This window comes from Tyto alba, unplaced genomic scaffold (genome assembly GCF_018691265.1).
Source record: "Tyto alba isolate M040663 unplaced genomic scaffold, T.alba_DEE_v4.0 Super-Scaffold_48, whole genome shotgun sequence".
NCBI lineage: Eukaryota > Metazoa > Chordata > Aves > Strigiformes > Tytonidae > Tyto > Tyto alba.
Genome location: NW_024881324.1, coordinates 23,821,749 through 23,841,815, shown reverse-complemented (window position 1 = coordinate 23,841,815; position 20,067 = coordinate 23,821,749). Strand labels below are relative to the sequence as shown.

The window sequence follows — 20,067 nt, the reverse complement described above, 5'->3', positions numbered from 1 at the left end:
CAGAAGACTTTTGAGAGGCACTCCAGAGCCAGTTGCAGCCCAACACCATGAACATCTGCTGAAAGGGCTCATACACCTTTCATTTCTCACTCCTTTATCATGGGCTGGGCTGGTGAAACACGGCCCTCATGTACTCTTCTCCTCCCCTCAATTTCATGAGGCTTTCATCTACTCCCAATACAGTGCTACGCTTTTCTTTTTTTCTTTTTCATAAAGAGTTAAGACTGTTTCATAGCTGTTTGCTCAGAGAAACCCAAACCTACAACCTGAAATTCCCTTTTTTAGTATACCTTATCAGATATTCCACTCAGCCTATCAGATCAGCTAGTTTACAACCATCTCATGCAGAGGGTGACAACAGCAAAAAGCAGTACCGCAATCATCTTCAATGATAATTAATTAATAGACTGCTTAATTGAAACATGCAGGCAACAAAAGAATACTCGAGGAGCAGTAACATCACCATGTGATTATCAAGAAGGGATTCAATACCTGATAGTCAACTTGTTGAAATATTAAAAGGTTATGGCATATTCTCATGAGAGTACTGGCGTTGGGTAGGATTTTCTACAACCAACACCCCTTCAGCATACAACTGTATTCCGCTGAAGGTTTTTGTGATAAATTTATTTCCACCGCTCAGAACAGAAGGAAGAAATCAAGATTTACTGTGCTATGATAATTCCATTATTCTGCAGACTGATGCTGGCCAATGACTCGAAGTGCAAACTCAAAGTAAAGCCTGAGGACAACTACAGCACGCACATCTTCCTTGTCCCACCACCCCATCAATCACATCTTGAGAAATCACACAAAATGCTCACTGGAAAGGCGGGAAGTGCAAAGTCTAGTAGAAGCTACTGAGTCAGGGAAGATGAACAACAGTGCTGTGCTCCGATAAGGTCCCAACACTTTCATCAGTTTTTCATTAGACTTGCACATGAGCTGCAGCTGTCAAGAGGGTCTAGGAATCAAAAACTCATCATCACCCCATATTTCTGCAACCCCACCCCTTGCTTCCCCTGCCTTGTTCTTCAAAGCAATACACAGCATTGCAGGGATCACCAAGCCATCAGAGGTAATCTCCATTTCATTTCACCCACTTGCACCTTCTGCAGCCCGTAGGTACCCAAACAGCAAGGGCAGGATGGTCTAAAAGTGCATCAGGATAAAACAACGGGCGAAAAAAAAATGTTAATTGGCTGATGTCAGCTGGGACAACCCTTTTCACGCCAAGTCCACTCCTGAAAACATAATCCATGAAAGGACTGGAGTTATCAAATGCAGTGAATTGCTAGTATGACTTCAGCTGGGCAGCAGCCAGCTCAGGCCCGCCGAGGACACAAATGCCATGTCACAGGTCTGAAGGCTGCTTCCAACATTCTTCCCATTTCACACTGACTGCTTTTAACACAGGCAGGCCAAACGAACGAAGGTGTTTTGTTTTTTTTTTTTTTTTCCCAGTGGCATTTATAGCACCAAGGTTTTCTAAGGAAGTGCAATCAGTCAGATGATATCACGGTAATGGCTTGAGGCTTTTCCCATATACCTGAATTTTCACCTTGCATTATGTACGTCATGGAAAGGCGGCAGCATCACACATAACACGTGCATGCAAGACCACTATCAAGCAGCTTTGCCGCTGGTGGATGCCAACATTAGTTCTGCCACTCTTCCCTAGGGGCACCAAAGCAAGCTGCCCATTTTACAACAGCACCTGCAGTTCCCAAAAGTATGCATTTTAAAGCTCAAAACACTTCTAAAAATCAGGTTCTTTACAGCTATGTGTCCCATTAAAAAAATCCTGTGAAAATTACAGGTAGTCCCCTCCTATTAGCTTGTGGGTCCCTCCTATTAGGAGCTGGAGAGAGATTACATTTAAATGAAAGGCCCAGTGCTGGACACTGCTTGGAGCACATGTTAGTGTAACACCACACCGGGCAGACTTCCTACTCTGCAACCCAAATGTAACGGTGATACTTTAATGGGATGGATCTTTCTATTTTTCAGCTTCAAAAAGCCAACAGAGGAGACAGTCTCAGAGACTGATGTAGTCACCGCATCACAGAAGGCCACTCGGTTGGTCAGGCAAGACTTGTCCTTGCTGAAGCCGTGCTGGCTGTCTCAAATCACCTCCCTGTCCTCCACGTGCCTCAGCACAGCTTCTAGGAGGATGCAGGTGTTGGTCTGGAAACCAACCGGTGACGTTAGGAGGGCAGCAGATGGGAGTGGGAATGCAACAGCGGGCAGGGAGTTGGGCTCCCCGGCTACCTCTTCAGATGCTGAGGGCAGCACTGACTTTCACCCGTGTCTTTGCCTCCCCGGGGATGTAGAGCACAAATAAGTTTTGCCACCAGACACGAGTGCTTGGACACGACCTCCTCTTCGTCACCCCATTCCCTCTGCCACGTGCCCAGGGACTCTGAAGAGAAGGGAGACACTCTTTTCTCTGCCTCAGACCCCAGTTATTTCACCCCCATTTTCATCCCTCACTGCCAGGACAGCAGCAATTTAACCTCGAGTAGGTTGTATCTTGCCCATAAAAAAAAAAAACAACAAAACACTGTGCAACTCCATCTGGTTCTTTTCCTGCCTGGAGAAAGGCATGTAAGGAAAGTAAGGGTTCCCTGGCTCCAAAAGACATGCTTTTCCACCATGCTTACACAGAAAGACATTAAGTGAAAGCAGCTAGAATAGGCAGCTTGTTTTCCAGTCTACCAGGCTTTTCTCAGCCTTGTTCACTAACTGAAGCTACCTTTATCTAGTGCAAATAACCAAGAAAAGGAAGCAAAACTGAGGGAACAAACATTCTCCAAAAGCCAAAGGGAGTGTGCTCTGGAGGTTGATGACTGTTCTCATCGTAACTGTTTATATCTGACTCAACCCAACACTGAAATTTCTTCAGGGAAACTGCAGGAAGCTAGGTCTGGATAAACCACGGCCTAATGGAGAGTAGAATAAATAAATAAAAAGGAAGCATGTGAGAAAGCAGAGTACTTCCAAGCTGTCAGCAACTGGCAGGGCTAGTTCTGCCTTCTTCTGAGGGTTAAAAAGGAAAACTTTAAAAAAAAAAAAAAAAAAAAAAAAAAAAAGAGGGGAGAAACAAGCTCCAAACTAGCTTCCTTCACCAGCTAGCAACCAGACATGCAGGCAGGCACTGCCCGAGATGGTCAAGGTAAGCCAAGAAGATGCTGGAACCCATCTCCATCCCCACAGGCAGGAGGGAGCCAGGAGCTCTTAACAATAAGGAAGCAGGTAAAATTTAAAAAAAAAAAAAAGAAAAAAAGGAAAAAAAAAAAAAAGAAAAACAACAACAACAACAAAAAAAAAACACACCCAACCCAAAAAAACACAACAAAACCCAAACCAAAAAATCAACAAGAGGGGAGTAACAGTCCCATTTCTCCACAATCCTCTTGTGACAGGAGCTGGTGGAGCTGCCCCAGTTTGGCTCTGGGAGGTGTGCCTTGCTGCTTCCCACTGAATCAGTGACACTCCACGGCCACGATGCTGCGGCACCACGTGCCAGCCCCCCCCTTTCTGTTATTGTAAGGGAACACAAGCACGGAGAGGCCACCTACCTCCAGAAAATTACAGAACCACTGACCTACGTGGCTCTTACACCTGGCAGCAATTGCTTCACTTCGTCAGGCATTCTTATAGCAACTGGCCAGGCAAGCAATGGGAACGGCTATTAAAACCAAAGTTGCACATACAGGTCACACAAAAAGAACATTTTTATTCCAGAACCTCAGGCTTTTAGTTTCCCTTATGACTTCCTTACAAGCAGAACAGTGTCTTCTCCACAGAGCAGCAAAACAGAAACGAAGCCCATACCTGACCATAATCTGTCCTGAATACGACGACTCCTTCCGCACAGGAATGGACAGTACTGGGATAATGCTGATTATTTTCTCGCAGCCAGACCCGAGACCCCTACAATAAACAAAACAGAGTTATAGATGGCATAACTGAAAACTGAAAAAATACTTTCATTCCATATTTTTCTCTGGAAATACTTATCAAGAGGAGAGAAAGAGAGAGCAAAATCCAAATAAGCAAGTGAAAGAAATAAAATAAAATAATCTCTTGGCAAGCGTTTGTTGGTTTCTGCCAGAACAGTAAACACAGGAGAACTACATTGAAGTGCCCTCTTTTTTTTTTTTTTTTCTTTTTTTTTTTTTTTAGTATAAGTTCCTAAATGCCAGCAAGAGCCACTAGAGCCAATTCTCTGACTCACGTGCCTCATGTTAGCACACGTAAAATTACAGAGCAGTGTTTGAATTTACACACAGTTTAAAAGATCCTCCTCAAAGCCGTCTGGCTCCCTACCTGTTTATTTTCAACCTCTGCTAGACACTCACAGTACTTCCCCTGCTATCATCTTTCACTTTTTTTTCTAAACCACTTTGCCCTTTATACCGTCCTCCTCTCTTGGCTGCACAATGCAGAGGATTTAAAACAAAACAAAACAAACTACTAGCAAGCAAGGTTACAAAAAATTTACATTTGCTTTTTAGAGCAACAGAGACGCTATCAGTGAGACACCTAAGTCAGTCTAGTAAAACACGGTAGGCGCATATTATTTTAATTTTCACCTGGCTGGTAGATCCAGCATTTAGAAAATAGTCATATCCAGCACTGAGAACAAGGGAGGAGAAACCACAGCTGATGCTGCAGCTGCAGCAAAAGCTAACCCATTAGTGGTACCTGCTCAAGTTGCTCCAGGATAGCAGAAAGCTTCAGCTGGCACGAAAACATTGAGCAGCAGCAGCAGCACCCCATGGTCTGACCTCCAACCCAAACTACAATCCCATTCTCTACAAACAGACAGCAGGCTCCATATCAGAACGACAATTTTTTAGTGGTATTTAGAGAACAGATCTTTTTTTTTTTTTTTTTTTTTAACAGAACAGTCAAATTCTCTCCTAAAGAAAAAGTAAAGAGGTTGTAGAAAAGGGCTGGTTATATCCTGATAATCATAATGTGATGAATTTGGGTGTAGAATCACTAAAAAAAAACAAGTTAAATAATTAATTTTGCATGCTGGCATCCAAAGGTTGTCCTTGCCTGAATTTCTACACACAGAAACTTACAGCCTTGTTAAAGTCGGTGGGGTGAAAGGTCCTGATTAACAATCACGACAATTACAGATTTTTATTTCTGTTATATATCTAAGGCAAGTGGCCTGAGAGGCTGCCATGAACTTCTGCCATATTGTAAATTGCATACGCCTTAAATAATGTTGAATAATTACTCTTGTTTCTATGATGGGAGAACAGCAGCTCTAAGACAGAAAATAATGCTCACTGAGAACATAAAAACTCTTGCTGCTTGGTTTCTCTGAACCGTAAGAGCTCAGCTGCACATAGAGGACCACATAAGAGCATCCCTCGTTATTTTTTTTTTTTCCCCCCTCCATCTTTTGGCAAACCTCTTTCCATTTTAAATGCTGCAAAAGCCTGTGGAACTGTTTGCCCTTTTACCTCCGAAACCTCGAGCCAGATGGTTTCCAGGTTTACAGCAAGCCCAAGGCAGCTCAAACGCAGGGTATGTCGACTCAAAATCACAGGGTGAGGGCAGAGGGGAGCAGAAGGGAGAGTGCTAGCACCTGAGGTGGGCAAGGGGGAGTAGGGGACTGGGAAACATCAGGGAGAGGACCCCGCAGAAGTGGTAAAATCGATAGACAGGATTTCAACATTTAATTCAAAACCCAGTGGGAAGGCTTCCACCCGCCCTCCTGGGTCTGCATCGGACTCTGGCTGTCAGAAAACCCAGGGCACTGCTCCATTTTTCATCTTGTGCAGCACGAACACCCCCACGCTGACAGGTCCAAGGGAGGAAGGCAGATGTGAGGACATTGCTCTTGGACTTCCTCTGGTACCTCCCCGCTGGAGCCAGCAAACAGAAATCTCCTGTGTCCCTTAAGTACAGGCACAGGAGCGATGACAACTTTGGAGGCGGCAACCTCGTCATTAAGCAATATCTACCACAACTGCCAGGACGGTAGACAAAGGGCTCTCTCACATTAATGCAGTTGCTGCCGTCAGCCCACCGTCCCCCAAGAGGGAAAATCTGAGGCTCGCAGCTGCCTGTCAGCCCCACTTGTGGGTCTGCAGCCCATAAGGCACGAGCACACGGCACTGCCTAAGAGAGATCGCCTACCCATGCTATACCATGCCATACACTCAGAGCAAGGTGAGCTGAGTTTTTTGCCTCGGATTCCTGTATGTCCTCAGCCATCCCACCTCACCTGCCCATCACAGAAGGCTGAGGTTGGAAGGCACCTCGGGAGGGCATCTAGTCAAACCGTCCTGCTCAAGGAGGGACACCTAGAACTGGTTGCCCAGGATCGTGCCCAGATGGCTGTTGAGTATCCCCAAGGATGAGAGAACCCACAAACCTCACTGGGGCAGCCTGTGCCAGTATTTGGTCACCCTGACAGTAAAAAAGTGTTTCCTGGTGTTCAGTGGGAATCTATGGGTTTCAGTTTGTGCCCATTCCCTCCAGTCCCATCAGTGGGCATCGCTGAGAAGAGCCTGGCTTCATCTTCTTTGCACCTTCCCTCCAGGTACGTACATTGACAGGATCCCCCCTGAGCTTTCCCTAGATTGAACATCCCATCTCTCTCAGCCCTTCCACATAGACAGATGCTCCAATCCCTTCATCATCTTTGTGGTCCTTCACTGGACCCTATCCAGTATGTCCGGGTCCCTTCTGTGCTGGGGAGCCCAGAACTGGACACAGCACTCCAGCTGTGGCCTCACCGGTGCTGGGCAGAGAGGATTGATCACCTCCCTCGACCTGCTGGTGACAATTTTCTAATGCATCCAACAGAAGTACCTATATAGAAACCTCATGACATGCGATACTCCCGTGTTAACATAGGACACCAGAAGAAAGAACTGTCAACCCATGGAACAACCCCATTCAAACAACCCCATTCAGTCTGACAATCACTGTTTCACGTTTGAATATTCTGTTGTTATTAGTGGGATTATTCTGGCATAAAATGGAAAGACTACAAGGTTGTTCAGATCACAGAAAATTTTTACTTCCCTGGGCTTTTCTGTCTCGACCTAGCAAGCTCACAGGAGCAAGGCATCATGATGCTTCCCCCCATAGCTTTGTTTGCAAGTTGTAACAGATTTAATGACAGTGGCTACAGACACTGCCAAGCTCTGGAGACCTGATGGCTGGCGAGGTGGGGGCATGTACTACAGTCACTCCAAGCAGCAAAGGGAATTTGGCCCTAGACTTCCCACCATCCAGAGAAGTGCTTCCGCCAGACTGCTGCTTGGCATTAAGTGTCTGCACCAGTCAGTCTCCACCTCCTCCTCCTCCCCGATGAATTCAAGCCATTTAAATGCACACATAAACAGCAAAAAAACCCTATTTGTCCAAATGCAGTCAAGTTCTTCAAGTGCTTCAGGACAACCAAACCCCTGTTGTTCCACTGGTTTATTATTTGCCAAAATCTCTGAGCTTGAGTAACACGACGTTTACGCTTTCAAGGGCAATGAAATGCTTACAAACATTAAGCCACAACAAAATTTGCCAAAACCTCAGCATTCAAAATAGCTTCTCCCAAGGAGGAGAATGTTTTCCATCTTAAAATTAAATAATTCATTCTGCATTTTTTTTTTTTTTTCTGGCTATGAAGGGGAAAAAAAGGGGCTCGCACAGAAACATTCACTTGGTTGGGCTACTCCTAAACCAAGCCTTTTAAAGCACAAAAGGGTTTGATTTAAACAAATGTACATTGTTAGGGGTCAATAGCTGCTATTCAGGGGAGGCTGGAACAATGCAGTTCACAAAGCCCGAGGCATCTGAAATGCAAATACAACGAGTTCCCTGGCAAGGTAGCTCAACAATACGGTATCTGTCCGTGGGCTGGGTGCACTGCAAGGCCTTCCCGTCTGGGGGAGGGAAAAAACAAAAAAGCTTGGCAAAAGATACCTCCCAAGCTCTGCGTGTTACAGCCACCTCCTGTGCCCAGCTAGCTCTGACACGGGGCTGCCGTCCCGCTGCGACGCGTTAGCTATGTGCGAGTGGGAGTTCTGAGAACAAAATCTTCGCTTCTAGTTCATTTGCGGACAAGACTTGTCCTACAGAACCTGCTTGAGGAAAGGACCCCGCTCAAGGCACATGGCAGCGCCTTATATTGATGTGAACCTGGTTTTGGGGGGGGAGAAGCCTGGTAACTTGGGTTACTCCAGAGCTCCCCGACAGCTGCCCATCCGTGGGGAGGGGGCAAACAAAGCCGCCGAGCACTTCCGAAAACCCAGTGGTGTTTAGTTCCATGAAGCGAGGTTGTAAAAATACTTCGAATAACATTTGCAGAAGAAGGGCCATATGCCATCATTTCCATAGCAAATAACTTTCTCCCGACTGCAAAAGGGAAAGGAAATAGGTTTACAAATCTCACAGGTGTTAGACCACCTCGAGAAGTCCCTAGTTCTTCTACCTTGCAGATTTTGCTGCTGAAAATACAAACACTACCACTTAGCTTTCTCTGTATTCAGTTCTTGGAGATGATAAAAATTCATTGTTTTTTACTTTCTATTAGACATATACGCTGGAAACCACAAAATGAACTAAGAACTTTATCTCAACTGAGTAAAATGGAGCATTCATTGCAAAACTAATGAAGAAGTTAGATTCTGCATGCATACAGGTTGTATGCTGAATAAAATAACTGTCTGCATATTAATTACCTTTATATATACCTCTTGTATAAATCTCTACGTATGAAAAATCAGATATCGTATAATAAATGTGTTCGCATCCAAGTGAAAATGCTACTCATTCACGTTATAATGTAAAAATCCAGTTGACTCATCAATGCAGTTGATTCAAAGCAGTTAAAACTGCTTTAAATTAAGGGTTATGCTGTGTCTGCATCCAAAAAGCATTTTGCTATTAGGGCTTGGCAAAGCAAAATGAACAATAGTCAATATGTATTTAGGGAACCTTTTGTTCATGCACCTCAGTAGCTTGGCTGGAAATACAAAGTTTGAGGGACAGGAAGAGATGTTATTAACTAGGTCAAGCTGGACATAGCTTTTTAATGCAAAAGATAACCAAAACCACATTTATCTTCGTTTGTCCTCTTTATTAATTCGCATACTGATAACAAACAAGGAGGGCCACAGCAAGAAAAGAGCCATCCAGAAAAAAATACAACTTTGCCAATTCCATCTTAATTAACAGTTTTGCTTCTGAAAACTCACTCTTCATTGTTAGTTTAGGACTACTGAAAACATTTCAGTTTAGGCACCCAAAAACCTTCACACACCAAGTGTGTGTCTGGCCAGACTACTCCGTGGCAAACTCATGAAGTTCACTGGAAGCTGGATATCCCTCACTGACTTCAGCTCAAAAATGAAGTGTTCAGCCTCGTGAGCAGAAGACCAGACCTGTTCTTCCATAGGTCTAAGTCCTGTGGTTTCCCTTCTAAGTCCATGGAAACAGAAAATAGTAATGGTCATTTGTCTGATGTATTGGTCTAATCCAGAATATTGCTCTAGATCCCCTCCTTTGCAGTGCCCAGCTCTCCCAGTGCAGCTTTCCTGTGCTCATCGACAAAAGGCTTCCACAACAGCCAGATGCCAGTGGTGGCTAAATATAAAAAACTAATACAAAAATCTACGTATACTACCACTGCACGATATACAAAAGGGAAATAAACAAATACTCTAGTAATCACTCCAAGGTAGTGCCACTAACGGGCTCTGTCTCTCTCCAGCCAGCATGCCTCCCCGCTGACAACTGTTGGAAACCAGCAGTTTTCATCTGGGGATGGTGGAGTGGGAAGGAATGGACAGCAGTATGGAGAAGGACCAGTTGAACCCTAAGTCTCCATAGACAGTAAGAGAAAGCACAGCTTTGGAAGGTATTTGAGCGTATAATCTGAATTTCAGTACCTCAAACCTAACTTCATGAACTGACTACACACTTAAATCTAGGCACATACTTAATCCAGTTGAATGGGGTAAAATTAATTTTCAAAACACTCAAGGTATTAATCACGTATTCCTCAGAGAGCACGGGAATAAACTATCAATACCTTTCCCTCAACAAATTTAGTTCTGCCTCCCAAGCAATACTTCTTTGCTTTACTGTTTTAAAGCAGAACAAAGCCATGAAAATGTTTCCATGGGATGTAAGGTCAGTTTAGGGGGGTTAGTTTCCTGCAGAACAAAATCTCCTTGAAAATGAGATGTTTCTGTTGTCTGTCCATCCCCCACACCAGATCAAAGCACCAGCTCTCCTGCTCCTGAGGTCTGCACAACAGCTGCTGATTAACCTTGAACAGGCTCCATCTCCTTCTGTTTCAGTAATTGGAGATAGCGCAGCACGAACAATGCCATACCCCTTTAAAAAACAAGAAACTGGATTAAAACATATATTATTACTTTTACTGATTTGAGAGGGAACCAGAATAAATTTGTGCCTTCCCCAGCCCTTTGAAAGCACCGGTGCTTCTTACAAGACATGGTTTTTTTGTTTTTTGTTTTTTTTTTTTTTTTTAAAAAAAAACCTCAAAACATTTTCCAGTTATGTCTAACAAAAACAGCACACAGAGATTACCCTCTATATATGCACCTGGATGAACACGGTCTTCTGCTGCCAAGTGTGAAGATACACGACTAACAGATCTCACTCAAAAGCCAAAAAGCAATTGCACGTCTCTGCTAGAGCTCTGAAGATGTGGTGAGCAGCTCCTGATGATGAAGTTTTCACACCCCTAGGAAACAACATCACATCCTCAAAAGCAAATCCAGCAAGGAGATGCCACCAAGCCTTTTTGGGAGAGTTACTGGTATTGCTACAGTCTGAATTACGACTTCCATGAGAGATTCAAGTATTACTTTTACATCTTGACAACTTTTGCAAAATAGTTTTTTCGCTTTCAATACGGCCCAATTTATGTCATGGCATCATGGCTGCAAAAAACTCAACAATACAGAAATTTGGAAAGCCTATTGTCATTATTGGTTGCAGTCCAGCTTGACTGGCTGCTAGTGGTCAACAGCTCTTTCTGCTATCTGCAAACTCGGGTAAAGAAGTAACAGTTTCTGTGCAGTGAAGTCAGCGGCACTTTTGATTAATTCTGAACTTAAAAATCAGCGTTCCAAATACTACTTGGCAACCAGCCATAAATAAAACTGCAAAAATGAGAAATCAAGGAAGTGGGGAACACATACAGCAACTTTTGTCTATCTACCAGACCTGGAGTTTCAGGTCCCTCGGTCCATCACCACCATCAGGTATCACAAGCTCAGCTGGCACGTGACACCACCTCTACTACGCTCCCCAAAACACCCCGGCTTGGGGAGGGGCAGGTGAGGAATTTTAATCTGTCTAAACTCAGTAAGGAAGATAAGTAATTCAAAAGGCAACACATGGGTGAAGGGAAGAAAGAGGGGGCGTTTATAAATGACAGTGGGGAGATGTAACAAGCACAGAGGAAAAGAGATGAGGGCCACTGTACATCTCTCCATCACCTTCTGTATTGGGGTGGGGGGTAGCAGTGCCCTGGCAAATGACAGACCTCCTGGCACATTCATGGTCATCTTAAAAGTAGCATATCATTCTCTCCCCTTATTTGAATTCCTAAAGAGGAATATACAATAACATCACAAAAACCTTAAAACTTACCCTAAGAAGCAAACAAGTCCTAACTCTGCCTTCACAGATTTCAGTGGAAGCTGCAGTTCTGTCTTTGATTACAGCACAGTTTTGCCAAGCGCTCGTATTTTTCCAAAACCACATTTTTTTTACTAATTACAGTCATGACTACAAATGTAAAACAAACAAAAAAACCCAAAACAAGCAAAACCACAAAACCCCCCAAACTTCATTACCTTAAAACTAACTGAATTTAAAAAAATCTGTATACATGCACATGCCCCAATTCTTCATCCATGAGAGCTGAGATCTTGTAACCTCGACAGGTATTTTAGACAGAACCGAGGAAGGACAGTGCACATAAAAGCAGCAGGGGAAGACAGATTCTCCTCCAAAAAACATTCTCGAAAGCCTACAGCAATATAGCAAGAGTAGTTATCCCAGCACGACTGCCCAAACAAGCCAATTTAAATCACCACCAGCTTCTGCTAATATAATCTTTTCCATATCATCTAGTAAGTTGTTACGCTGCCATGCGGCTCTATCACTGACTTGGGGACGGGAGGACAGCCTGCCAAAATGCCCGTAGCTCATCCACCGTGCTCGGTTGTGCCTGGCACTCCCTAATCCAACAGCTGACAATTTACCAATTTACTTTTTGATTATGCCACATGACAAGCTTATAAACTCACGTCAAGGTGAAGGATTTCTAAGCCCACATGTATGAAGTCATGCTAGCACCCTCTTCTCATGCCCTCCTTCAGCCACCTTCTTGGGACTGGTGTCTCAAAAACCAATGAGGCAAAGCCATGGTAGAAATATCTTCTTCTTCACTACCCTCTTTCTTGGGACTCAGCCACACAGCTTTGCTCTTCTCAAGAAAGTTTGGTCTTAAAACCTCCCAGGTACTGAATTTGTCATCTGCCACAGGTCGCTAATAGTCTCAAAACCATTTTTCACAAGTGTTGTAAAACACCCTGGTGTTTTCTTCCACCTTCCTCTTGCCTCTCCTGCCTCAGCAGAACACAAAGCAAAGGCCAAGGGAGATGACTCACAAGCACCAGCCATGTGGTATATAAAGATAAATGCTCAGTCTCATTTCAAAACATTTTGTTTAGGAGGAGTATCTTTGAATACTTTAAAGCTGATTAAGTGAGAAAAAAACCAAAACACAAAAACATTCTTTTGACATATGGGTCCTGAAGAGAGGCATTTACCACTGAATTTCATGAGACATGGATCTATCAGGCTCATCAGTCGAAAAGCTGTTCAGTTCTTAACATTGTTCTACCTGCACCTGGACATGGACTTTTTAGAAGAAAATCTAACAGATACTAGTTGTGATACACAAGCATGGATATGCCTTGTCTAGAGGGACATTATACTGGTTCATCCTGATTTGAATTTGCAAAGCAGATGAAATTTCTAATCAAGATACATTTTCTACCATTGACAGCTCTTTATTTGGGTGATATTTATTAAAGCCTTCTTGTGTCAAGAACCATCATCGATAAAATGAGTGTTGCACCTGAAAGCATACAAGAAGAACTGAGTCTAGCAAGGCAAGGACTATTCCTGGTTTCTAGGAAGCTCGCCGCCCCCCTTTACCCAAGTGGGATTCTTCTTGTGTGAAAAAGGTAATCCATATTAAGAAACAGACTGTGCAAGGCGGTAATCATACTTAAAAATCATTCCCAAGAACATCACTACAGGTTTCACTTTACAAGTTACTGTCATCAAAGTACAAAAGGTTCCACTTCAGCTCTTCCATATTGTCAATTTTCATGATCCTTTTATAGGTCTGACCATATTAGAGGGATTATTTTTTGTTTTGCTTATGTCTCCCTGCAACTCAAAAGTATCAGTTTACACATGAATCATTTTCCTGGGTTAGAGTAGGGATGGGCAAGAAGGGAAAATATTTGCAGCCTTAATTATTGCACAAAACAGCTATAAGATCAGAACCTTAAGACAAAAACAAACCAACCCACCCAGCCCACAGTCTTTGTAAGTGGTTGGTTCTGGTTTGTTTTTTTTATTTTTTAACTTCCCCCCCCAAGCTCCATATTTTCTTGAACTTAAAACTCAGGATTTTGGAGACACACAGTTCAAACTTTGGTGCTGTAACAATTAGCAACTGTATTCCAAGGCTAAGACAGTAAGTGTGAAAAGGAGGGAGAAAAGAGAGTAACAGACCAGTCAGTTCACAGTTCTTTCATTCATTTATTTCACTAACAGAAACACTGATTATTGAAAATGGGAGAATTTTACATATCAGGTCATAACTTTTCCTAAACCTTATTGATCCCCTCACACTGAATTTACAATAGATGATTCAGCAGGCTTCATTTCTCTTTGCAGCTTTGCTTTTACAATATGATCATTACGTACCTCTATTTCACCACAGGAACACAAGTATTTAAAGTATATAATTCAGTGCAATTACTTCTTTACATTGATAGTTCATGCTTCAAGGTTCTCCTGCTTTTTCATTGTTGTTTTTTTTTTTTGCAATCAATCAGTGTCATTTGGCAAGGTACATGAAGTTTGCCCTACAAACACCAGAAGCCTTTCCTAACATTGCCCGACCGCCATGTCCTACTGATGTCAACAGGAACCTGCATATGGGTAAACACCTGCAGAGTAAGGATTTATATGGTTAATAGCTAATGGAATACAGAAACCAGGAGGAACAGATCTGAACAGCCGGTAAATTAAGATGTGCTGTTGGACCAGTTCAGTACCATTTCCAGCAACCGTTTCAGCCTGGCCTTTCTGAAGGCCCATCCAGTAGTCTGACCCCACGCTGAGGAACAAATCCCAGTTACACTTTGACTACAAGCAGCCAACAGGTTTGGGCTGCCCCGAGCTTCGGGGATGGAGCTCGGGCCCTCCGTTCCCACCAGCCGCGGCGATTCACCCGGCAGCTTCCACCCACGGCGCCCACCCGACCTCGTCCACACGCCCTGGAATAAATCAGGGGCAACGTCCCGAATCCAGGACAAGCACCATCCCCCCCCCCCTTGCCACACCAGCCCCAGCAGCCTGCCCCTCGCACACGCGGTCCCTCAGGGCGGGCTCAAGGCAGGGACGGGAGCCCAGAGAAGCTCGATGAATACTAAACACGTGCCATGTCTACACCTAGCCAGGAAAATGAGCTTTTCTGGCCTGCGACAAGCGACTGCAGCAACTGGGTAGCGGCAGCGCCGGGGCTGATTTGGGAAGCTCGGGCAGACGTCGTCAGACTCGCAGCATCACACAGAATGAGCCCGACATGGGTTACGGAACAACTTGAGGTGGTGGGGAACCAGTACTACATACCCAGGGCCTAACCATTCTTAAAAATTCAACAGAAGTTAATTAATCCAGGACGTAAGCAGCTTGCCATGGGAAAGCCCACCTGTGGTGCCTGGCTTTAACAAGCAGGTTTGGAAGATGGGATGATCCTTTGCCAGAGCAACACATGGACATCCCAACAAAGGGCAGGCGGCACAGCACCCATCTGTGCTCTCCCTCCTTACCTTCTGCATTTCGGGGGGGGGAAGCAAAGAAAAAGCCAATCCTGCCACTGGAGCCCTAAAGTTGCAAGGCTAGCATTAGCAACTTCCCCCCCCCCCCCACACACACACACTAATTTGTAAGCTGCAAACCACAATAATCGCTGAGCGAATCCAAACTGCCCGTCTGGAGATCACCCGGCGAAAAAACCACAACCGGTCCCTCGAATGTAATGGCACGCTTTATCGTTAAAGGGCAGAGCCTTGCTTCCAGGCAGGGGCAGCAGGGAGCCCGGGGGATGCAGAGGTTCGCTGCTGTGCCCGGCGAGCATCGGCTGGGCTCAGCCTCGCTCCCCGGGCGGTACCTGCGTGGCCAGCCTCGCCGCGGGCACCCCGGCAGCGCTCAGAGCAGGGAGGCCGTGCAGTCCAGGCAAACCCCCCCCCCACGGACGGGGAAGATTCTGAAACTCAGAGGGACCTCTGCACTTTTTTTTTTTTTTGTACAGGGCGTGATAACCGATGCCTTTTGCTTTCCGGCTTCCTGCAGCTCGCTGCCTGGCATACAGCAACAAAAGGCACGTCTTAAAAAAAATAAAAAAAATAAAAAAAAAAAAAATGTGAGCAAACAACAGTATTTTAAATAAATCCTAGCAGCATATTAAAGTGCGCACAACCCACTAAGTAACAGGTATTATCTTTCTACAGAGAAAGGGGCAAGCATGTTTGCTGGAGAGTTGTGGGAGCTTCAACCAATGGGACAGAAGTAAACACCTAATGAAAAGAGTAGCCAGGGTATAGACTGCTTCAATAGATATTCTGTTTTCAGAAAGGAGGGGTGGGAGTGGGAAGAGGGTCAAAGGATGACCCTCAGTTAGACTCCCTAGCAGATCTGTAAAGAAGCCCATATGTCTACACAGCTAGAAATAAATAAAAAAAAAAAAAAGTTTATTAAGTTTATTACACTTGCAATTTATTTTAGAATTAATTTGCAGTCACAGCAATTGAAAAAAAAGTACACTAACAGGACCCTGTGAAATTACTGCACCTGTCTTCAACCTGACCAGGTGTTCTTCCTCCTACTTTCCTAAATCCTCTTTTCATTTGTCCTGCCTGACCCAATCAGTAGGTCTGGGATGCCTGGGAGGAACCACCCCCTGAGACTTTGGTGGACACTTCTCTTGGGAACGGAGCAGGCAGGAGGCCTGGCTGTCAGGTCCTCCCATCTCCTCCTTTTCAAATGATTACCACCTTCTCCTTCCCAGGTCAGAAACTCCAGAAAGACTCCCAGTAAATTTTAGCACTCAGCCATGAACTGAGAGGTATAACATGGAAGATTTGATCACTGTTGTATTTCAATGTAAAAACATCCTCCCCGCCCCCTTGAAATATGAAGAGAGCATATCAACATCTGAAGGTTAAAAAGCATAAAACCTTAAATAATTTACTATTCAATTCAAAACTCATTCAGTTTGTAAATAGTTCATAAATATGATTTAATCTATCAACCCTGAAACAAACACCAAAATGACAGTAAATGTGAAATAGCTGCTCATGAGTTACTTCTCAAAGTTGCGATCAAGTGATTTTAAACAAAAATAAATTGCAACAGGCATTTGAAAACAACTAATTCACTTCCCCAGCACAGGGGCCAAGGAGAATTAGGTGGCAGTAGTGGAAGAGAAATTTAATCCCAGCCCAGTCTCTGTCAGCTGTTGGATGGTGTGAGCAGAAGACTGCTGATCAGAGCTAATCTCCAATTTCCCAGAGGCTACATGACACCAAAGCAGGCTGCACCAGTGGCATTTTACACCACTGTAATACTTACAGAAGGTGCAACTTCGTAGAAAAGAGTTTGGGATCTATACCAAAGGCAAATTTAGCAAGGAAGCTTACACTTTAGGTAAAGTTAGAAAGCCATAAAGTTTAGATAAAAGGCAACGTTTCCTGCATGCGCTCTGAACAGTTTTGCACTTTATCAGCTTTAAATTTCTCTCAGAGATGAGGTGATGCTTTGAAAGGCTTCCCCCTGCAGAGCCATATCACTGCTGATGAATACCGATGGTATGCAGCAGTTGCAAGGTAAAAAGGCAGCCTGAAACACTGCTTTCATTATATTCAGCCCCCCAAGGTCACAAGCCTCTGAAAAGCAATCTCCTGCTTTTGCTTAGTCCACTTCTCCCTGACCAGACACATTTCCTCCCAGTAATACTACTCCTATTAGCGTATCTGTTTTGATTTTTCTGAACTTGTGCAACTATAAAATGAAGCATCTACAGAGCGAGTCACGCGAGTCATTATGGCAAGTCAATGTTATATATATGAAAAAATCCCAGTGAAAGGAACAAGAATTGACTCCTGAAGTTCATTCACCACTAAACTGCCAGAAGGGAACACCTTTAGCAGAAAACCCAGAAACGGAGCAAGTATTTATATCAGCAGACCTTCTCTTCTACTGTCATAGATACTCTCACACCCTAAAGTGGATTGAAACCTGTAATTTCATATTGCTTCCCATCTTGCATCTATAGACAAATCCCCAAGGCAGGTCATACAAAGCAGTTCACAGGTTCCTTGGATGTACAACAACGCATCTTTCTTCATGGCTTATAACATCTCTCCAAAGAAGCTTAAAATCTGCACTCCACCTTTCAACAAAAAGGTGTGGCACGTTTCCTCACTTGCAGGCACACCTAGAGATTTGACGCATTCCCCTTCTGTGTCCTTGTTTTCATGACAGGGATGAACATTTCCTGCATCACTCTGGCGCCAATTTTTTTTTTTTTTTTTTCTTTCAATGCATGCTTACATGAGCTGGTAATTGTTAAAAGGAAGAATGACTACCTCAACTTAATACTTGTGTCAGGAGCAGAAAAAAAAAAATCAGAAAACACAGAGAAGTTGATTCTGCTTATTTTTTTTTTTTTTTTTTTTGCATGTAAGCACCTTTTACTGTACTGCAGGTTGATAGAAGATTTAATCTGAAACTAAACCACAAAGCAGTTGGAAGAGCTTAACCAAACACAAGTGATTTAAAGCATTAACACCTGACAAAACGGGCATTTATCCCAGAGATAAATGAGGAGTACAAGGAAATGCATCCGGGCTGAGACTCTCTTCTGGTTTACTACATCCAGTGTGCAAAAGCATAATAAAACCAGGGTTGAACAGCTGCATGCTTCTCAGCAGGCAAAGAACCTTCTCAGCCAAGCAATTTTGAGTATACGTTGTGATCTCCCAGAGGTGCACCGTTCATAGATCAAGGTGGGAACCCCTTGCACCCAAGCTCTTCCCATTAACCAAGAGAATTAGCTCAAGCAGAAAGCAGAGCATCACTGCAGCAGAGAGGGAGGTTACTTTTTTTTTCCCCCCACTTCTCCAGGATCAGGTCGGATAACAGACTGAACTCTTTACTACCAACGTGACCTACTCGAGTCGAGACACTACACTCATTTTTTTTCAGTCAAAATCCAGGGAAGAGATCCCATTTCCTTCACACAGCAGCCTGCCAGCTGTGACCAGCAGTCACATCTCCCCAGGCCTGGAAGCGCCGGCTGCGGAGAGCTGTGCCTTCCCAAATTAGAAAAACTGTTGCAAGACCAGAGAAAGAACCAGCAAGAACACAGCTGCTTTGAGACAGAGATATTCAAACGTGAAACCCGGCAGACCTTAAGGCTGGGGAAAGTAATGAAACGACAGCAGAGACCTGTATGAAATGTATTTGCGTGTGAAGCACAAGTACCTTTGTGGAGAGCTTGGGATGTACCAGCGGGCAGGGGATCGTGCTGCTAGCAAGATCATACCCCGGAGCAGGCACCTTTCTCCACTCTGGCCATCTTGCCTTCAAGAAGTCATCTTTCAAAACACACTATCCAATACCTTAGGCTACCTCTAGACTAACATATACCTCTGTCAGGCAACAGGTAGACAACGTACGTAGACCATGCTGCAACTTTAAGTCTGACAAAAGCATGCTTTCCTCCTGTAAAGAAATGGCTCCAAGTAGGTTTATGTATCCCTGCTTCGCATTTCCCAGCTCCCCTCCTCAACCTGCCACCCAAAAGGTATGCTGGAAGCTACGAGTCAACACACTGGACAGAAAGCTTTCACGAACAACCCTTGTTAACCCTAAAGCCCAGGAAACCAGGCCTTTTCCCTCTGAAAGTATGTCTACTCAGCAGCATGAACCTTTACACAGCAATTTATTTTACTTGGCAATGAATTAAAACTCTTTTCTAAACGTCAGCCCAGACAATTCCATAAACATCTACTTCCCACAGTGTGGTGCAGTTCCCCAGTCCGTGAAACCTGGGAGGACTTTATAGGCTTTCCATCACAAGGACACTGCTTCAAATTATTTATAAAGAAGGCGACTGCACTGTAAGTTTAAGTCAAATTAGCAGGGTGCTTAAATTAAAATGCAAGCGTAGCACTCAAAATGCAGTATTGGATTCTTCCCTGCCCAGAGAGATGCTTTTTCTTAAATAATAATTAAAACAAACAAACAAACAAACAAAACAAGTATATGGACTTCATAGTATTCAAATGCCTGCACAATCTCAGACTGGGAATTTTCCATGACTGCTTGACATAGTGCTATTAAAACATATTTAATCTTACTCATAATCAGATTTTTATGACACTAAAGAACGCAAGTCTAAAACAAATACAAATGTCTTCCTCTACTTAAACACAGCCAGTATCTTTTACTACTTTTCACACTAGTAATAAAGTCAGCTCCTCATATGACTACACTGTGAGTCAACAAAACTGCTATTTGTTGGGTTTGGGTGGTGGGTTTTTCTAGTAACTCTCAGGTAAAATGAAATGACCCAAACACTGTTGAAAGAACAATTTTTCCACAAGTGCTGAAGCATGGAACGGTGCAAAGAGAAGCATTATTGACAAATTGCTGTAGAACAAAATAGGATTCAGGAAA

General features: G+C 43.9%; 1 protein-coding gene across 2 annotated transcripts in view; it reads right to left on the bottom strand.

Moving 5' to 3' along the window:
• The window catches only part of MYO10 (myosin X), a 169,515-nt gene that overhangs the window by 132,547 nt on the left and 16,901 nt on the right, over positions 1-20,067 (bottom strand). For both annotated transcript variants that reach the window (XM_042806731.1, XM_042806732.1), the window contains exon 2: positions 3,838-3,936. In XM_042806731.1, the coding sequence (XP_042662665.1) occupies positions 3,838-3,936 (99 nt within the window). The remainder of the gene's footprint in view (positions 1-3,837; positions 3,937-20,067) is intronic.